Below are 18,021 nucleotides of genomic sequence, written 5' to 3'. Positions count from 1 at the left end.
TTAACTGATGTTCTTAAAAATTTCATTTCTACAGCTTGGATCTTACTATCTTGTCTCTTATTGTCTCTTTCTATAAACAAGTATTTTCAATTTGTCCCTTTGAATTCCAACTTTAACTTCATATTATGATCTTTCCTATTTTTTAAAACTCCACTCAAGCTAATTCATCTACTAATGTCTTTCAACAGAGTTTTCTCCTGAGATTTTGCTCAGTTTTATTTATAACTCCAATTGTCTGCTGTCCATCTCACAACACTGTCGAGGTCTTTTTGCAGTCGCTTACAATCCTGTATCTTATCTATTACTCTATACACCATAACATGATCTGTAAAATGGCTTGTATGTGATTCCAGTTCTTTACTTATATCATTTATATAAGAAAACACGAAGGTCCAATATCTACCCTACCAAAAGTCTTGAATAGGACAATAGCAACTGAATCTAAAATATCTGCTATATCTTGATGGAATCCTGTAAATTGAGCTTCACTGGCATAACCTTTCCTGAACCTAAACTGCGTTCTATCAAACAGGTTAGTAATTTTGCAAAGATGTCAAATTTGATCAGGAAAAAATGCTTTCCCAGAGTTTACATGCAACATATCAAGCTGAATAGTCTGTAATTATCTGTTTTATGTTTATTACCATTATAGATTGGGCTAGTATAGTAACTCTCCATTCATTTGGTATAGCTGCTGCATGCAAACATTAATCAAGTAAGTACTGTACGGTACTTATCAGATATGGTACTACAGTGAAACTTCTCAAATACTGACAGTGATTGGACACAAACATTTTTCCACATCTGGGAGGTGTCAATATTTTTTAATTTTTACAAATGCTGATGATAAGTGAACTGTTACGAAAAAAGAACATAACTGAAGATACTCTGAAAAATGCAAAGTATGCATTATGGATACGCATCAAAAGAATGAACCCTGGAAGATTAGTTGAATTCCATGAAACCAGGACTAAAGACATTACATATGATTTTGAAACAGCATTTTTCAAATGATGGAGCAAATATAAAACTCTATATAGTCAATTGATATACACTACTGTACACTGAGAAACTCTACGACTTCCCAGACTTCCCACACATTTGAACATATAATATTAAACATCTGATAATCATAAAAAGTTGAAGACAAATAACATTCTACAGTATTAAAATGTTGATGGAGATATGAAAAAGTAAAGAACACTACATTCAACTTTAGAATGTTCATGGCAAGACAAAGGGAGTTGAAAACACCTAATGAGTTAACAGGTTTTCCATCTCTTCTTGGATTTTTGGGGATAAATGTTATGGTATGAGTTTCTTTGTTAATACATTCATTGGCAGTGGTCGTGCTTATAAATGTCAGAGAATGCTGCAAAGTCATGCAACTGACACTTGTAAGAATTCTTGCATTTACAACACACTGGTATAAATAAATTATACTTGAAGTTTTCAGTAATTAAAGAACTTAATCTTCCTATATTTTACATAATGTATGTTCAGTTCCTTAATGATGCAAGGGTCTAAAGGATCAGCAACAAATATATTGAGGAGAACACTATTTACTTTAAAATAGTACTGATTGTACTAGTAATTCCTCCATGCATTAAATAAGATTTTTTTTTGTTTGTACCTAATTGGTCAATATAGAAAGCTCTCTGAAAAAAATGTTTACCCTAATATATAACAATATAATGAAGTGAAAACAATTAACAACTAACCTTTCTTCGAAAAGGGAAGCATCCTTTCTTCTCTGGTTCAGGAACTGCATCAATGATGAGGTCTGGTGTAGGGGTGTCATTGGGACCATACACATTTAGCTCTTTAAAACATTCTGTCTCGATCATCTATAAAAAAGAATAGAGGGTATAAATGACTTTCTTCTCTTGAAAATCAATTGCTGTGTAATGTTTAAGCCAAGAACTAATCGAGTATAAAACTTTCTGGATTGAAGTTCCATATTACACTAACTTAAAAATTATTACAATTTCTCTCCTAAGAGAGATTACAGGGTAGCTAGGTCACTGCTCCATCTTTAGTTAGATCTGAATAACAGGTGTACAGTACCTAGTTAGTTAAGGAGAAGGTGAAGATATGACCAATACATATCTGGGAGGCATCCGTAAATGGGAGGGGATGATTACGTATGCAAAATGTATCCTGTGCAATGCATATACAGTACTATCTAAAATATATTTTAAGAAATAACTTAGTATGTTCTTTTCGGTCTAGAAAGCCAAGAATAATGGCCGAGAGGATCCATCATACTGACCACATGAACCCTCATATTATGCAGGCCTTCAGGCTGAGCAACAGTCACTTGGTAGGGGCATCAACCTGCGGGGCTGTTGCGCCAGGGTGTTTGGTTTAGTACGTAGTTTTATTCTATGTTAACAGTTACAAACTCTTTAATTGGAATAGACTCAAATGACTACTGTATATTGTATGTTGCATGTAAACAGACTAACAGGTCCACTCTTTGAAGATAACAAGGTAATAATCCTGCTCTACAGCAAGGGTTCCAACCTTTCTTTAATGCTGAAAAAAAAAACAACAACACACTTTATTGTCTACACTTTCATACAGACCCTTCGAAAATGTTCTGCATGATATATACACGTAAACAAACTTTTAATTAAATATACACAACAGGGAAGAATTTTTAAGACTTAGACCATATAGGTTACCAACCGACTAGGCACACCATTATCCTCTGTTACATATACAATAGGGGAAGCCCTGAACAGTGAAAATTCTTGAAAGGATTGGCAAAATGGTTACATAACAAAACCTAAATCGTGGACAGTCAATGTAGCTTTGTCAAGGAATCTGAAACCACTAATGTGATCAATTATGCACTGAAAAATATTGGCATGAAAAGGTCGTTGTATGTAGCTTGCCTTTAAGGATGTTCAACTGATCTTTCATAATGCTGGCTGCACAATCATGGTGTACCCAAACTACTCTTTTCTTCAGTCTGAATTTTCTACAGTAACACCATGAGTTGATGAGATTGTGCTGCAAGTATTTTGGACAGCTTTGCAATTAAACTCTGTGTATATCAAGACTTCATGCAGTCACAACTCTTCTTCATTCTTGCCATGAACACAATCAACCCAGACCTGAAATGTGAAGTTCCATGAAAGTCTTTGATGATAATGATGTCATTCTTGCAAGCACCACTAAAGAAGATCTGCGATACTAAACCAAAAATGATAAGTTTAGTCACTTTGGTCTTCATATCAACATCAAAAACACAGACTACCTTGTAACCAAACCAGATGCTGACACTGTCAAAGTCAGCAATAAGTACTTGACCAAGACTATTCATTCCAATTACTGTATCTAGTATCCTGCTTACAAGAACAGGGTGTCAATTGTGCTGAAGTGCAGTGAAGAGTGAATGTGGGCTGGATATGGTGATAAGTGATGCTCTTCTTCTTATTCTCAGTTTACAGCCTCTGTAGGACCAGGTTTGGGTTTTCTTCTTCTCCTCCTCCTCTTCCCAGAGCCTCTTCATCCTCTCCTGTTCTTTTGCTGAGATTTTCAGTATCCACTTCTCTTGCCTCCATTGTTGGTGCTGTCTATCCTGTTCCCAAATCTTTATCTGTTACTGAGCTCTGCCATATTTCTCCAGTTCCCCATCCCTTTCACCTTGATCCAATTCTCATTCATTCCAGTCCTTCATGAGTTCAACAACTCACTTTATTTCTCTCTTTTGTCGTCCTACCCTTTGTCCCCCATACTTTCCTGGTCATTCTGTCCACGACCATCCTGATCACAAGTCCACTAAATCTTGCTCTCTTGTGTCTTACTCTTCTGAGAACATCATGTTTCAGTATAGTTCGTCCTTTGATCTTCGTTCCCATCCTTCAGCATTTTGTCTCGTACCTCCCTCAGGATTTCCCTCTCTTCTTTCTCCAGTTGTTCTGACCCATGTCTTCCTAGAATTATCGTCTTGGGCGCATTTAGTACTATGTTCCTTATCGCTTCCTTATAGTAACAGATCTTCACATCCGTTGATTTTTTTTTTTTTTTTTAATTGTATGCTTCCTCACCCTCTGTTTTATCTCCTTCCTGCTAAATATTCTCCCTGGTATTTAAACTTGTCTACCTTCTGCATAGTGCCTTCTGGTGTTTTCCAATTCCTAGTGATGTTCAGAGTATTTGTCCGGTCGTATACAATACAGAGACCTACCTTTCTGGCTATCTTACTCATATTGTCGAGTTACATTTTTGCATCGTTTTCTGTCTTGCTTACTAGGGCTATGTCATCCACAAAAGCTAGGCAGTTCACTTGCGGCCCGTTACCCTGTGTGTGTCTTTGGTATCCCCATCTTGTCATTTGTTGTCCTCCATTGTTTGATAACTCTGTCCAGTGCTATGTTGAATAACATCAGTGACAGTCCATCTCCTTGTGTGATCCTGGTCTTGATCTCAAACTCTTCTAGGAGTGCACTCCTGAATCTCACCCTTGCCTTTGTCTTTCAGTATCCCACTTATCAGACCTCATGTGGTTCTATATAGCCCTCTGTTCTTCAGGATTCTGCCCAGCATCTAAGGAGCCATATGCCTTCTTGAAGTTAATGAAGGTTACTAATACCTTCATGATCTTTTGCTCAGTTGTTTCAAAATAAAGAGCTATTCTATGCACCTTTGACCTTTTCTAAAACCTGGTTGGTAATCACATACTGTACTTTCTAGCTGTTCATCTACCTTTTCAGGAGTCCCAACAGCACCTTGTAGCTGACCTCCAGTAGTACTATGCCTGTGTAGTAGTTTGTATCTCTCCCTTCCCCTTTCCTGTCTATTGGTACTATGATTGCTACATAACATCCATGGGAAGATTACAAAAAAATATGCATATAAAACTCTCTTAGAAAAGTATTGTGAAGAAGCTACAGCTGCAAAATCCACAATATACAAAAACTACACATTAGGGAATTCAAGATGATATGGTAACTATTATATTTGAATTTCTTGTTGAAGAAAATAACTTTGCTTGGTAGTAGGCTACACAATTAATTAACTGGTTAGAAAAATTAACGAAAATGTCATGAAAGACGTATCTTTATTGTTGGAAAATTTGACGAATAAAAATGGGAAAAGTTGATAATGTAACTGAATAAATAATTGCAAATGAAGAGACTGATGGATGAGTCCATTTATAAACAGAATACAACAACAAAACTTGGGATGGAGCATGGTAAATATTGTTTGTTGTTGTTGTTTTGTGTCATCAGTCCATAGATTGGTTTGATGCAGCCCTCCATGCCACCCTATCCTGTGCTAACCTTTTCATTTCTACGTAACTATTCCATCCTACATCTGCTCTAATCTGCTTGTCATATTCATACCTTGGTATACCCCTACTGTTCTTACCCCCTACACTTCCTTCAAAAACCAACTGAACAAGTCCTGGGTGTCTTAAGATGTGTCCTATCATTCTATCTCTTCTCGTCAAATTTAGCCAAATCGATCTCCTCTCACCAATTCGATTCAGTATCTCTTCATTTGTGATTCGATCTATCCATCTCACCTTCAGCATTCTTCTGTAACACCACATTTCAAAAGCTTCTATTTTCTTTCTGAGCTAGTTATCGTCCATATTTCACTTCCATACAATGCCACGCTCCACACGAAAGTCTTCAAAAACATCTTTCTAATTCCGACATCAATGTTTAAAGTGAGCAAATTTTTTTTCTTAAGAAAGCTCTTCCTGGCTTGTGCTAGTCTGCATTTTATGTCCTCCTTACTTCTGCCATCGTTAGTTATTTTACTACCCAAGTAACAATATTCATTTACTTCCTTTAAGACTTCATTTCCCAATCTAATATTTCCTACATCACCTGCCTTCGTTCGACTGCACTCCATTACTTTTGTTTTGGACTTATTTATTTTCATCTTGCACTCCTTGCCCAAGACTTCATCCATACCATTCAGCAACTTCTCGAGATCTTCTGCAGTCTCAATATTTCATCTTAGGATTTAGCACTAAGATTTTCTATGAAATGCACAAATATTTTATCTCGATACTGGTAAAATCCATGGCTTGGAAATCTGCTAAAATCTCATTAACATTTTTGTTCTTAATGTAATGTTTGGTTTGATCATGCTATAGAAATCAAACAAAAATGTTATAGTAAAAAAAAAAAAAAAAAAAAAAGAGCACATGGTACAGGAGAGTCCTGCAAACTCAAACTAATGTGGACTAAGAGAGTGTCGAGTTTATGAAATATAGAGTTTTACGGAATAAGAGGTGGATAATTCACAACTCATAACTTTTTACTGCATATGAAAGTTATGGCATAATACAGGACACAGAAAAGCACACACACCCTACAATAATAGTTAAAAATTAGGAAAAGATTAGTTCTTTGTAGGAAATTTTTTTGTGATACTTGACTCTCCCTTGCACTCATTTCGTCTTCGTACAGCTTCGTCACGTGGGCGATGGAGAAACAAAATGTCCATAATGTTTCTATACTGTTTGCACTGGGTAGGCAATGTTAGAAATTTCAGTATTACAATCTACCTCTTAATAGATAGCTCTTATTTCAAAGATTGTTCTGATTAACAGTGAAAATCATTTAGCGATTAGAAGAAAAATTATTCGTCAAGTTGTCAAGTTAAACGGAATGTTGAGTTATTGGAATTCTACAGTATTTTATGTTCCTCATATTTAATATTTTTGAGACTTATCTTTAATTATAATCAAAATATCATTAATCTCCCATGCAGGATCAAAGCTTATGGATACTGTAACGTGCTCCCCTACGTCAAGATTTCTACTTTACCATCTGCTCAACTTCTCCGGCCTGCTCTCACTACAGCGTGTGCTTCGACCACTCACCCAGCCCGCTATGCACTCTACTACTGCTCGCCCTCCGTCCCCTCCCCTCTGCCACTGCTTGTGTACGTCACGTCTGGTTCTCGTACTTTCTGGACTCTGCTCTTACGCTATAAATGCTGGCCCTGGCCTCGAACTGGCAGTCAGACATTCAGTGATGAACTGTGTGGAGGGAGGCGTTCATACTCGCATTACGGCTGGTCCGTTTGCGATATCTTATGTACAACTTAACATCTGAACCTTCGACGGCTGGCTGGGTGAGCGAAAATTAATCTTATTGTGTTTTCAATTTCTAATTCAAGAAACTATTATTCTCTTCTAATATGCCCTTCTGGCTGAATATGCAGTGTTGCTTTTGGTGTGGCTACTAAAAATTTTTCAACTAGTATGTTCATTTTGAACTTCTCATGAATATTTCCAAAACAGTATTTAAAAAAAACCCTAACTTCGTGAACAGATGCTAGAAGTGACAATTATACCTGTGATTTTCTGTATTTTGCAAACTGCGTTTACGCCTGGTTGTGTGCGTGACCCTACTACTTTCTCAAAACTTATTTGCAGGCTGAATGTTTTCCTTTCCCTTCGCCAGCCCTTGGATTGCATTTTCTCCCTTATTGTTCCTTTATTCTCCTTTTTAGCTGACCCTGGTGGTTTTCACATTGTACAGTGGCCTTCGTGATTTTAGAATTCTTTCTGGATATAGTTAATATAGGGTACCAGTCATATTGCATCTAGTCAATCATTTGTTGTATCTAATCCTATTCATTATTTTGGGTGTATAAACCTAGTATTAATATTTTTTCTTCCCATCTTGTTTGAATTTATACTATTTACAAAATTGCCCTGTTTCATTGGTGTTACAATTTCTACTTCATTTGCTTTCAATTGAATATTGTCCTCTATCCTGTAATAATCAAAACATTGTCCATGTAATCACATTTTGTTGGTTATATAATACATATGTATTTTGCAAATCTAACTGGTTGTACCATCCTGATTGCCGTGTCACCTATCCTTAATTTTTTGTCAACCTGTACCTACCACATATGACTTCTGGAAAGGTCTCAGAATGACGCTTCGCGCCAGACTCTGCTCACTCGCTGCGGTTGGATCCTGAATACTATTTGATGAAGAATTTTGTTGAATGCTTGGCACGCATTATGTGAAGGTGTGCATCGGTTTCACTTTTTACATTACCTTGCTGCTGTACTTCGCCCATGTTTGCTTGCGCCAACAACACTGGCCAGACTGGTGTCTTAATTTTTGAAGCATATTTCTATCCTATGCGTTATTTCGATTTTTGCTTATTTTGAGTACTCTATTTTTCTATGATAACTAAACACTTCCTTATCTTTAACAACATTTACGTGACAATACCCAAAACAAATATTCTATCTACAGATTGTCTCTGAGAAAACTGTACCTGTGAGGAACTTACAGAATACCATGTGCTCATTCCTCCTCCTTGAGCAACTGTTCATTCACAAGGAGAGAAAGAAGACAGCAAACTATGATTCCTCAATTCTGTTTCACTTTTACTTGGAAATTTGGCATGCAAGTATTGAAACATATTGTTTTTATACCAGATGTGTCTGTACCGGGCGGTACACCTCCACGCCGCTAATTCAAATATTGCGCCAGTTGAAACTTCTCTACAGGAGAAAGCCTGAACTTTAACAAACTGTATTAACTCAACGGTTTCTCGGAAGATGTCACTACTGTAAATTTGGTAATTTTGAAGTGTTCTGAACTGTGTCTATTTTGATTTGTGTTTGTTTGCTCTGTATCAAGAAGTTTGGACATTCTCTAACAGATGTCTCTACCAAAACTTTGATAACGCACTCTGGTGTAAAGGAATGAACTTTCTTGAAGAAATTTCGAATTCATAAGTTTTGTTTTTACTATATTTTGTTCTGTGGGTTGGCAATATAAATCCTTTCTTTCCGCCTGTTTTGAATTTAGCCAATCGCAAATTTCTTTAATTTATTTCCAACCAATCATGTATGTCTTCTCCGACATAGATATGTTGCTCTAAGCTATCCAATAAAGGTGAGGGGGTGTGTCTACTCATTCCTGAAAGGTCTTGAATGTTCCATGAGGGTATATAAACTGCTGATTTTCTTGCCTCGGTGCCACTTCAGTAACATCTCTCTTAGCGTGTGAATAGGTAGCAGGGGGCGGGAAGTGCCTCTTTCTTCAAGCAGCAGCTCATCTACAAGGTAATGGCCTGTTAACATCTTCAGTTCTTGCTAGCTCAGCAGTTTAACTCTCGGGGAAGGTTCGAAACCTTTAGTATGTAACCTACCTTTTAAAATGTAAATTCTCTTCTGTCTATGTAAAACATATAAATTTCTTTTGCTGTAAAGCGGGGACAGAGTGTGCTTTACCCTCTCAAACTCCCCTTCATTTGGAAATTGAGGTGACTACGTTCTCATAACCTTTTTTTTTCCTTTCTCTTCCTTAAAATATTAAAGTTTTCTCATACGTGTCACCTCCCTAGCTTGGGATTAGCCCCTGTATGATCGGCCTAGTGCCTCCTAGGTTTTAATAACTTTGTGTAGGAGTGCATGTTTTCACCTCCTTTCAATTTGGTATTTTGGGCCATTTAATTAACCCAGTGTTTTGTTTTATTCATGTGAAGGCCCTGTAGGTTGGGTACAAGATACCCCTGTTTCACTGTATGTGTGCCTTGAGGGCAGTTAGGAGTGAAGTTTGTTGTGGCCTTTGATAGGCTTGTAAAATTGAGAGCGGGACTGCTCTTTCCTAATTTGATCTCTGCGTGCCTCTAGGAGGCTTAACATTGTAAGTAGGGGCAAGTGCTCCTGGGTATGAAGGGGTTTTCTGCCCTTTGGTAATTTGTGGTTGTGAGCTGAGGGCTCAAGGAATGAAAAACGGGGCTCGAAGCCCAAAACTTGTAACGACTGTAATCTATAATTTCTTAATTTGTTGATTTGCTACTTGGTACCTGTTACACTTTTGTTATTTGTTGTCATTTGTTGATTTTGTAAAGAAAATATAACCTTTGTTAAAGTTTTAAATTAACTTTAATTTGGTAGTTGAGACCTATTCCAGCCCGTACCTTCTTTCACCTCTGCTGTTCCACAGATACCTTGGAACAGTGTCACTTGCAAGTAATGAAAATCATTTTATTTTCCGTATTGAAAGAATCTCAATAATAATAATAATATAAAAGAATTTATTGGACTCCAACCTATTCAATACATTACTGGATGTTAACATTTTTAGTTGAATCCAATATAAATAAACAAATTCCCTTCGACAGACAAAATGACGTGAGATATGAGATAAAAAAGAAATTACCCACCCTTATAAAAGAAGTTTCCGACATCAATAATTTCACCGTTCTTAAACAAACCCACGAATTAAGAAAAAAGGTAGACACCAATAATGTTATAGTAACGAAAGCCGACAAAGGCAATGCCGTAGTCCTAATGAATAAACACGACTACGTCCAAAAAACGGAGGATTTCTTTTCCGATAATTCTTACTCAATAATTTCAAAAGATCCTATCTTAAAAACTCAGCGTAATTTAAAAACAATCCTAAAAAATTCACCTTTCTTATTTAATGAACACGAACATCAAAAACTCATCAATATGAATCCAAAATTACCCACCGTCAGATCACTGCCAAAAATACATAAAAATGACGTTCCCATTCGACCCATCATAAATAGCCGAAATAGCCCAACGTACAAAACTTCTCAGTTCCTCCAAAAATTCCTTAAGAAACACTTCACATTTCACAATAAACACCCTATTAAAAACTCAATAGAATTATGCGAAACTTTAAATAAATTTAATTTGCAGCCTAACCACATAATGTGCTCATTTGACATTACCAATATGTTCTCGAACATTCCCGCTAAAAAAACTATCGAAATCATACGAACTAATCTTTCTAAACACAGCACCTTAAGTCAGTTAGAAATAGAAGAATGCTTACAATTACTAACTTTCATCCTTCATAACAATTATTTTACGTTCAATAATAAAATATACAAACAAGAAGGTCTAGCCATGGGTGATCCCATTTCGGGAATACTCGCCGAAATTTATATGGACGACCTCGAAAATAGTAAAATAACAAACAGCATTAACGGTTTGTGTCTTTGGCTATGCTATGTCGATGACACATTAGCAATAATAGACAAAAGCTGCAATAATAGTGAAGACATACTAACTTACTTAAACAGCCTTGACAATTGCATCAAGTTTACTAAAGAAGATGAGGACAATAATTTCATCAATTTTTTAGACATTACAATCACCAGGACCTCAAACAATTTCGATTTCCAGATACACAGAAAACCTTCATTCACTCCCACAACCATAAAACAAAATTCTCTTCACCCACAATCGCACAAACAAGCCTCATTTTACAGTTTAGTGTACAGAGCGTTAAAAATTCCCATGTCAACCGTCAATTTAAAAAAAGAAATAAGTACCATAAAAGAAATAGCTGTTTTCAATGGATACAACCCCTCAATCATACAGAAAATAATCAATAAAGTAAAATTAAAATTGGCCACAAACCTCTCCCCAATAAAAATTAACCCCATTATACATTATACATCAAATCGCTACCCCTTTAAAAAAACATGATATTAGGGTAGCCTATAAGACCCATAATTCTAATCAAAAGCTATTTTTCAACCACAATAAGATAAACTCGGACAACAATAAATTTTCGGGCTCTGGCATTTATAGACTGAAATGTGCTGAATGTAACAGTTCATATATCGGTCAAACTGATAGAAGCTTTGCAATTAGATATGCAGAACATTTCAATGCCCAAAAGCACAATAAACACTCAGCCATGAGCATCCATATGAAAGACACCGGACATAGCTTTACCACAATCGAACAAGATCTCCAAATTTTAAAAAGACTAGATAAAGGCAGGCTCATGACCGAGTTCGAAAATTTATACATTTTTTTTGGACCAAAAATATAATAAGAATAAGAATTTAAATGATCCAATAGACAACCAAAGCCCTCTTTACAAACAATTAATATTTTCGCTCAATAGTTTAAATCTGAAAGACAAAAGACTTGTTAACGTCCTCAAAACAAGCTCTCCAAGCACCCCCACTAAGCCGCTCAACTCATCACGCCCCTATTCCCCCTCCAATACACACAACTCCTCCCCAAGCGCCAATCACATACCCACAGCGCCGCCTTCTCAAATCCACTCCCCTCCTCTAAGACGTCACACGTACAACACGAGGAGCAGGACATTAGCGACAGCCAGTGCTCCACAAACCTCCTAACAATTAGGTAACAGCTCAACAGCTTTCAAGGTAAATTTTCAACTTTCACATTTTTCATTTCTCAATGATTTCCCGTTTCTTTTCTTTTTCCGTCATTTCACTTAACTAATTAAGACAAATCCTCCATTTTTCAGATTTCCCTCACATGTAGGACAGCTCAAACACCGATTGCACTGCACAACATTTTTGACCGTTGCCCATTCAACCAACAACTGACTTTTTCACACTTCAACAACAAAATATATGCAAATTTATAGTCAACTAGGAAGAACCTATCTTCATTTGAAGCTGGTGTTGTTTTAACTCTGTCTTAGCACAGCCTCAGTTTATAATCAACAAAAGCTGTTCACTTGCACTGTGCACTCCATTTAAATAGAGAGTGACCAACGTTGACTACCTCATGAATCCTAGGGCGAATTATTTTGGTTGGAGCCAAATTACAAATAGACAAATTGGAATGTTTTACCTCATCAATTTTAACAATTATAAATAAGTGTACAGTAATTATAAATTGTGTTTTATCTTGCCAACATTTGTATATACTACGCAGAACTACCATCGACCTCAATATCATACGGACTTTGATTACTTCCATTTTTATACTGTGCATATGATAACCTCATTTTAATATTAAGAAACCACTAGCGTATTTTACTAGGTGTAACTAGTCTGTTGTTATTTCGTTTAGGATAGGACTTTGTACGTGTTTTTAATGTATTCTTTTTTATATATTTTGTTCATAATTTCCAACCAGACGTCTGGTTTAATTTTGAGGTGCTTTGATATGACTGATGATGCCCCACATGGAGGGCGAAACATGTCTCCATTTTAACGATGTTTAACTAAAAATGTTAACATCCAGTAATGTATTGAATAGGTTGGAGTCCAATAAATTCTTTTATATTATTATTATTATTATTACAGTGTCAATTATAAATTTAATGTTGGGTACCAACAAACAATATAATTTATCTCTAAAAAGGTTCCTGAAAAATACCAAAGTTCCAAATGTATATAACAGACAGCTGAATACATTTTTGAAACAACTGAATAGGCCCCACTAAATGCACATCTGTAATGTTGCAAAATTTAAGAGAAAAAATTGATATAATGTGAATATACTGAATTAGAATGTTTTGTTTGTTTATATCATGTGATTAATAAATTAATACAGCTTTGAATATTGAATTTTCACAACCGCATTGTTGTGGGTTCGGATCCCACTGGTGTCTGGTTGGCCACTTTTGTTCTGTACGTAACATCTCTTCAACATTTAAATCTAAGAATTTCATTTTTGTCCGTATTGAACTGAGAATGGAAGATAGGAAAACTTAAAAGGGTCCACCTTTTCAATACAAAAATGTTATAGTTTATTTATAACATATATTTGCACTTGGAACTAGTTTCGACGCTGTTTGGCGTCATCTTCAGCCAAAATGTGGGAAATAGGCTAGCATGTAGACATTTATATTACACAAGGCGTTACATTAAACAATACACATCTTACAAGGAGATAAAAACAGGGACGAATATAGAAACAAATGAATCGTTGAGAAAGCAAAAGTTATACATATTAAAAATAACCTTAACCACACAACTTGCAGTGCAAAAATATTTGCCTTGAATGATTCCTGAATACAAAACGCACGCGCACACACTTCTGAAGAGCCAGCAGGCAGGAAAAAGTAAGGTGAAACCTTAAGAGTTCTTCTGAGAAGAGTTCATCATTTTTTCTATATTCCGACTAACTAATGAAGTCTCCCTTGAGTTCCTGATAAACATACACAACAGGAAATTCTCCTTCACTCTCAACAATAGCTATAAAGACCAACGGTAAATTGTATTTTAACTACTGTGCAGAGATGTGAAAGCATGATCTTGAACATGATATAACTTCTTCATTTAATCACCTTTGAAAGTCTCTCTCTATATTACATAGCTTCATTAACACCACCATTCTGTAGATGCACAAAATAATCTTGTAATCTTCACAGGTCCGGTATTCAGCTCGACAGGAATATAAAATTGGTATTAAGGAATACGTTTTCTGAGAGTTTGGAGGTTGACTGTGCCAGTATTTGTGGTGTATTATTGCAGCGTTACGTGTAGGGTGGGGGCAGGTTTCTATGATGTTTATTGCAGGACATAAGGCGGTAAAGCTATGGCGCGAGATGAAGAGGAACAGAGCGTGTTGGATAGTTTAGGTCTGGGGAGTGGCCATTGTTGGATTAGGAGGGGAGAGGGAAGGAGCGGTAGGGGAGGAGTGGAAGGAAGGGAAGTATGGAGGGTGATGTGGTGAAATTGTGTGGCGTGACAAAGTATTATGCATAATCTGAAAGACAGATCTGTTTATCGGGATATTCATGTTTTTGAAAAATTCAATGAGAAAGTCAAATAGGATCTTTGGTTTCTCTGAGATATCATTTAAGTTTAGGTTGGGATTGAAATATTGGTTTTCAGTGACGTCACTGAAAACCTCTATATTCATTTAGACCAAAAACCAAAGATCCTATTCGACTTTCTCATTGAATTTTTCAAAAACATGAATATCCCGATAAACAGATCTGTCTTTCAGATTATACATAATACTTTGTCACGCCACACACTTTCACCACATCACCCTCCATACTTCCCCTCCTTCCACTCCTCCTCCCCTACCGCTCCTTCCCTCTCCCCTCCTAATCCAACAATGACCACTCCCCAGACCTAAACTATCCAACACGCTCTGTTCCTCTTCATCTCGCGCCATAGCTTTACCGCCTTATGTACCGCAATAAACATCATAGAAACCTGCCCCCACCCTACACGTAACGCTGCAACAATACACCACAAATACTGGCACAGTCAACCTCCAAACTCTCAGAAAACGTATTCCTTAATACCAATTTTATATTCTTGTCGAGCTGAATACCGGACCTGTGAAGATTACAAGATTATTTTGTGCATCTACAGAATGGTGGTGTTAATGAAGCTATGTAATATAGAGAGAGACTTTCAAAGGTGATTAAATGAAGAAGTTATATCATGTTCAAGCTCATGCTTTCACATCTCTGCACAGTATTTAAAATACAATTTACCGTTGGTCTTTATAGCTATTGTTGAGAGTGAAGGAGAATTTCCTGTTGTATATGTTTATCAGGAACTCAAGGGAGACTTCATTAGTTAGTCGGAATATAGAAAAAATGATGAACTCTTCTCAGAAGAACTCTTAAGGTTTCACCTTACTTTTTCCTGCCTGCTGGCTCTTCAGAAGTGTGTGCGCGTGCGTTTTGTATTCAGGAATCATTCAAGGCAAATATTTTCGCACTGCAAGATGTGTGGTTAAGGTTATTTTTAATATGTATAACTTTTGCTTTCTCAACGATTCATTTGTTTCTACATTCGTCCCTGTTTTTATCTCCTTGTAAGATGTGTATTGTTTAATGTAACGCCTTGTGTAATATAAATGTCTACATGCTAGCCTATTTCCCACATTTTGGCTGAAGATGACGCCAAACAGCGTCGAAACTAGTTCCAAGTGCAAATATATGTTATAAATAAACTATAACATTTTTGTATTGAAAAGGTGGACCCTTTTAAGTTTTCCTATCTTCCATCTCTTCAACACGTACTAAATGTACGTAACATGACCTAATAGGTTGAAAGTCTGTTTCGATTACAATGCGGTCGTGAAAATTCAATATTCATTGACTTGGCCCTCAACGGGCAACTTAAATGCACTCTACAGTGTGATGGTAGTAGTATCAGATCTGTAGCTTAGATCCTTTCCAACAGAACAAAGATGGCCTAGGCCACCATAGCTCCATTGGTAGAGCAACCGACGCAAAATCGGGAGGTTGTGGGTTCAGATCCCACTGGTGTCAGGTTGGCCATTTTAGTTCTGTATGTAACATCTCTTAAACACATACTAAATGTACGTAACCACTACCTAACAGGTTGTAAGTTGGTTTTGATTCTAATACAGCTTTGGTTTACCTTCAAACATCTGTGTTGTGTTAACCATTGTCTCCCTTATAACAAACCTGTAGCATTCTTTTTATCATGATTTGTTCTTACCAAACAAATAAGCTTTGGTTTAATTTCAAATGTCTTCTTCTTCTTATTCCTGGTCTTTTCCCAGTTACCTGCGGTCAGCATTTTCTATGGATTCAGCCCAGCTTTATGACTGAATGCTTTTCTTTACGCCAACCCTATGCGGAGGGATGCATTCACTATTACGTACTTTGGTGGTTTGTAGTGTGATATGTTGTATGCAAGTATATGAAGATGTTATGGCGGTATAATTTAAAGTGGGCTGGTATAACTACTGCCATCTATGACTGCTAATATGTGTAGAATTTTAAATGTATCATTTAACTATGCCCCATGAACTGCTAGACAGCAATTGGTTGCAATTTGTTAATTGCGGTACATCTAATATCTTGATTGGACGACGTGGAGTAATTTTTACGGCTTTTATTCCTTGAGTCCGCGGGGCATGAGTCAATTGTCGACGTGCGTTGACTTGTGGTCCTACTCTGTGAACGGAGAGTTGGCTTCTGATTGTCTCCAAGATGGTTTTGTTTGGGTAGACACTCCATCTAGCCATTACGGCTAGAGGAAATGATTACCGTCCACCCTAGTTATGGGACTGAAGTGGCTGTGGAGCCTCTTACTTACATTGTGCCTGCTGTGAGATGGGTTAATTTGTTTGGTTCTATTTACTCTTCAAGTGGATGATTGGTGCAATGTTATTTTATTTTGTTTAAGTACTATACGTGTGTTATATGTTACTGTTTAATAAAAGGGGATCTGAAAGGATTATTTATGGACCTCTTTGTCGGTAAGTTCTAAAAACATATTTTGTGTGAAAGATATCTCGTCTACCGTGAGCACAAGAAATTTCCACAAATTTAAACCAGCCTGACTGAAATATATTTGTTATACAACGCAAAGGCGATGTGTGGATAATTCCTGGGGTATTGTGTAAAAATGCCTCAAGTTTAGTATTCATCGGCTGAAATAATATTTGAAGCAGTTTAAAAGGGTTCCCCTCTAAATTTCAAGGTGATATCCAGTATGTACTTTGATGGCCTTAAAACCGAAACATGTGGCTCCCGTAATTGGGTGTTCTTTCAGTATTATATTTAAAAACTATTCTAGGCTCTGCCAAGGCCTACTAGCATAGTATTATCATTGTTAATATTTAAATTTGCCATTCTCAGATGTGTTCTACTTAACTTAATTTTCTTGGGCCATTATTATTATTAATAGGTTTTCTTGGAACTCATTTATCTAAATGGATGTGGGTGTGTGTGTAAATGACACACCTCCTCCTAAACCACTGGAGCAATTTCAACCAAACTTGGTACACTTATGACTTACTATCTGGAGATGAGCACTGTGGGGGTAAGCCATTGTTGAACGCCATGTGTTTTCTGTCGTCAGAGGTCAGCACAATCAGACTGCTACAGCCCCAGTGGAAGGGGGACAGAGCTCACCGCCCTTACCAGTGTCAGTGAGTTCAGAGACTTGGACGAGCATGGGTAACAGTATTGTGTTTGTGCGCTACAACATGGACCACAGCGTCCTAATGTATATTTTGTACAGTGTAAATAGTTTTGTGAATAAATGAAGTATGTAATATACATTATGTTGGCCTTCCCTTTGCACTTAATGAAGTACATTTCGTGGACTGTGGGAAGAGCTAGGCCTCGTTCAACACGAGTAAGCAACTCTAAAACGAGACCGAACATTTTGGTCCTCCGGGCCGGACGTGATTCAGTGACGATATTACATCTCATAATCTGCGCATTTAGGCCTATTAGTGATAACAGTTTATTTACAAGTGTTTACATTTGTGAAGTACGAATGTGTTCGTTTTACCGCCAAACTTACA

General features: G+C 36.8%; 1 protein-coding gene across 6 annotated transcripts in view; it reads right to left on the bottom strand.

Annotated features, from left to right (window-relative positions):
- Gprk2 (G protein-coupled receptor kinase 2) overlaps positions 1-18,021 on the bottom strand; it is a 228,386-nt gene that overhangs the window by 24,358 nt on the left and 186,007 nt on the right. For all 6 annotated transcript variants that reach the window (XR_010860778.2, XM_067151750.2, XM_067151748.2 and 3 more), the window contains one exon: positions 1,722-1,847. Coding sequence is in view for 5 of the 6 variants with exons in the window: in XM_067151750.2 (XP_067007851.1) it covers positions 1,722-1,847 (126 nt within the window). In the remaining variant the exon portion in view is untranslated. The remainder of the gene's footprint in view (positions 1-1,721; positions 1,848-18,021) is intronic.

The sequence above is a fragment of the Anabrus simplex genome, chromosome 7 (assembly GCF_040414725.1).
Source record: "Anabrus simplex isolate iqAnaSimp1 chromosome 7, ASM4041472v1, whole genome shotgun sequence".
Lineage (NCBI taxonomy): Eukaryota > Metazoa > Arthropoda > Insecta > Orthoptera > Tettigoniidae > Anabrus > Anabrus simplex.
The sequence above is the reverse complement of the archived record's forward strand: the minus strand, read 5'-3'. Positions and strand labels throughout refer to the sequence as shown.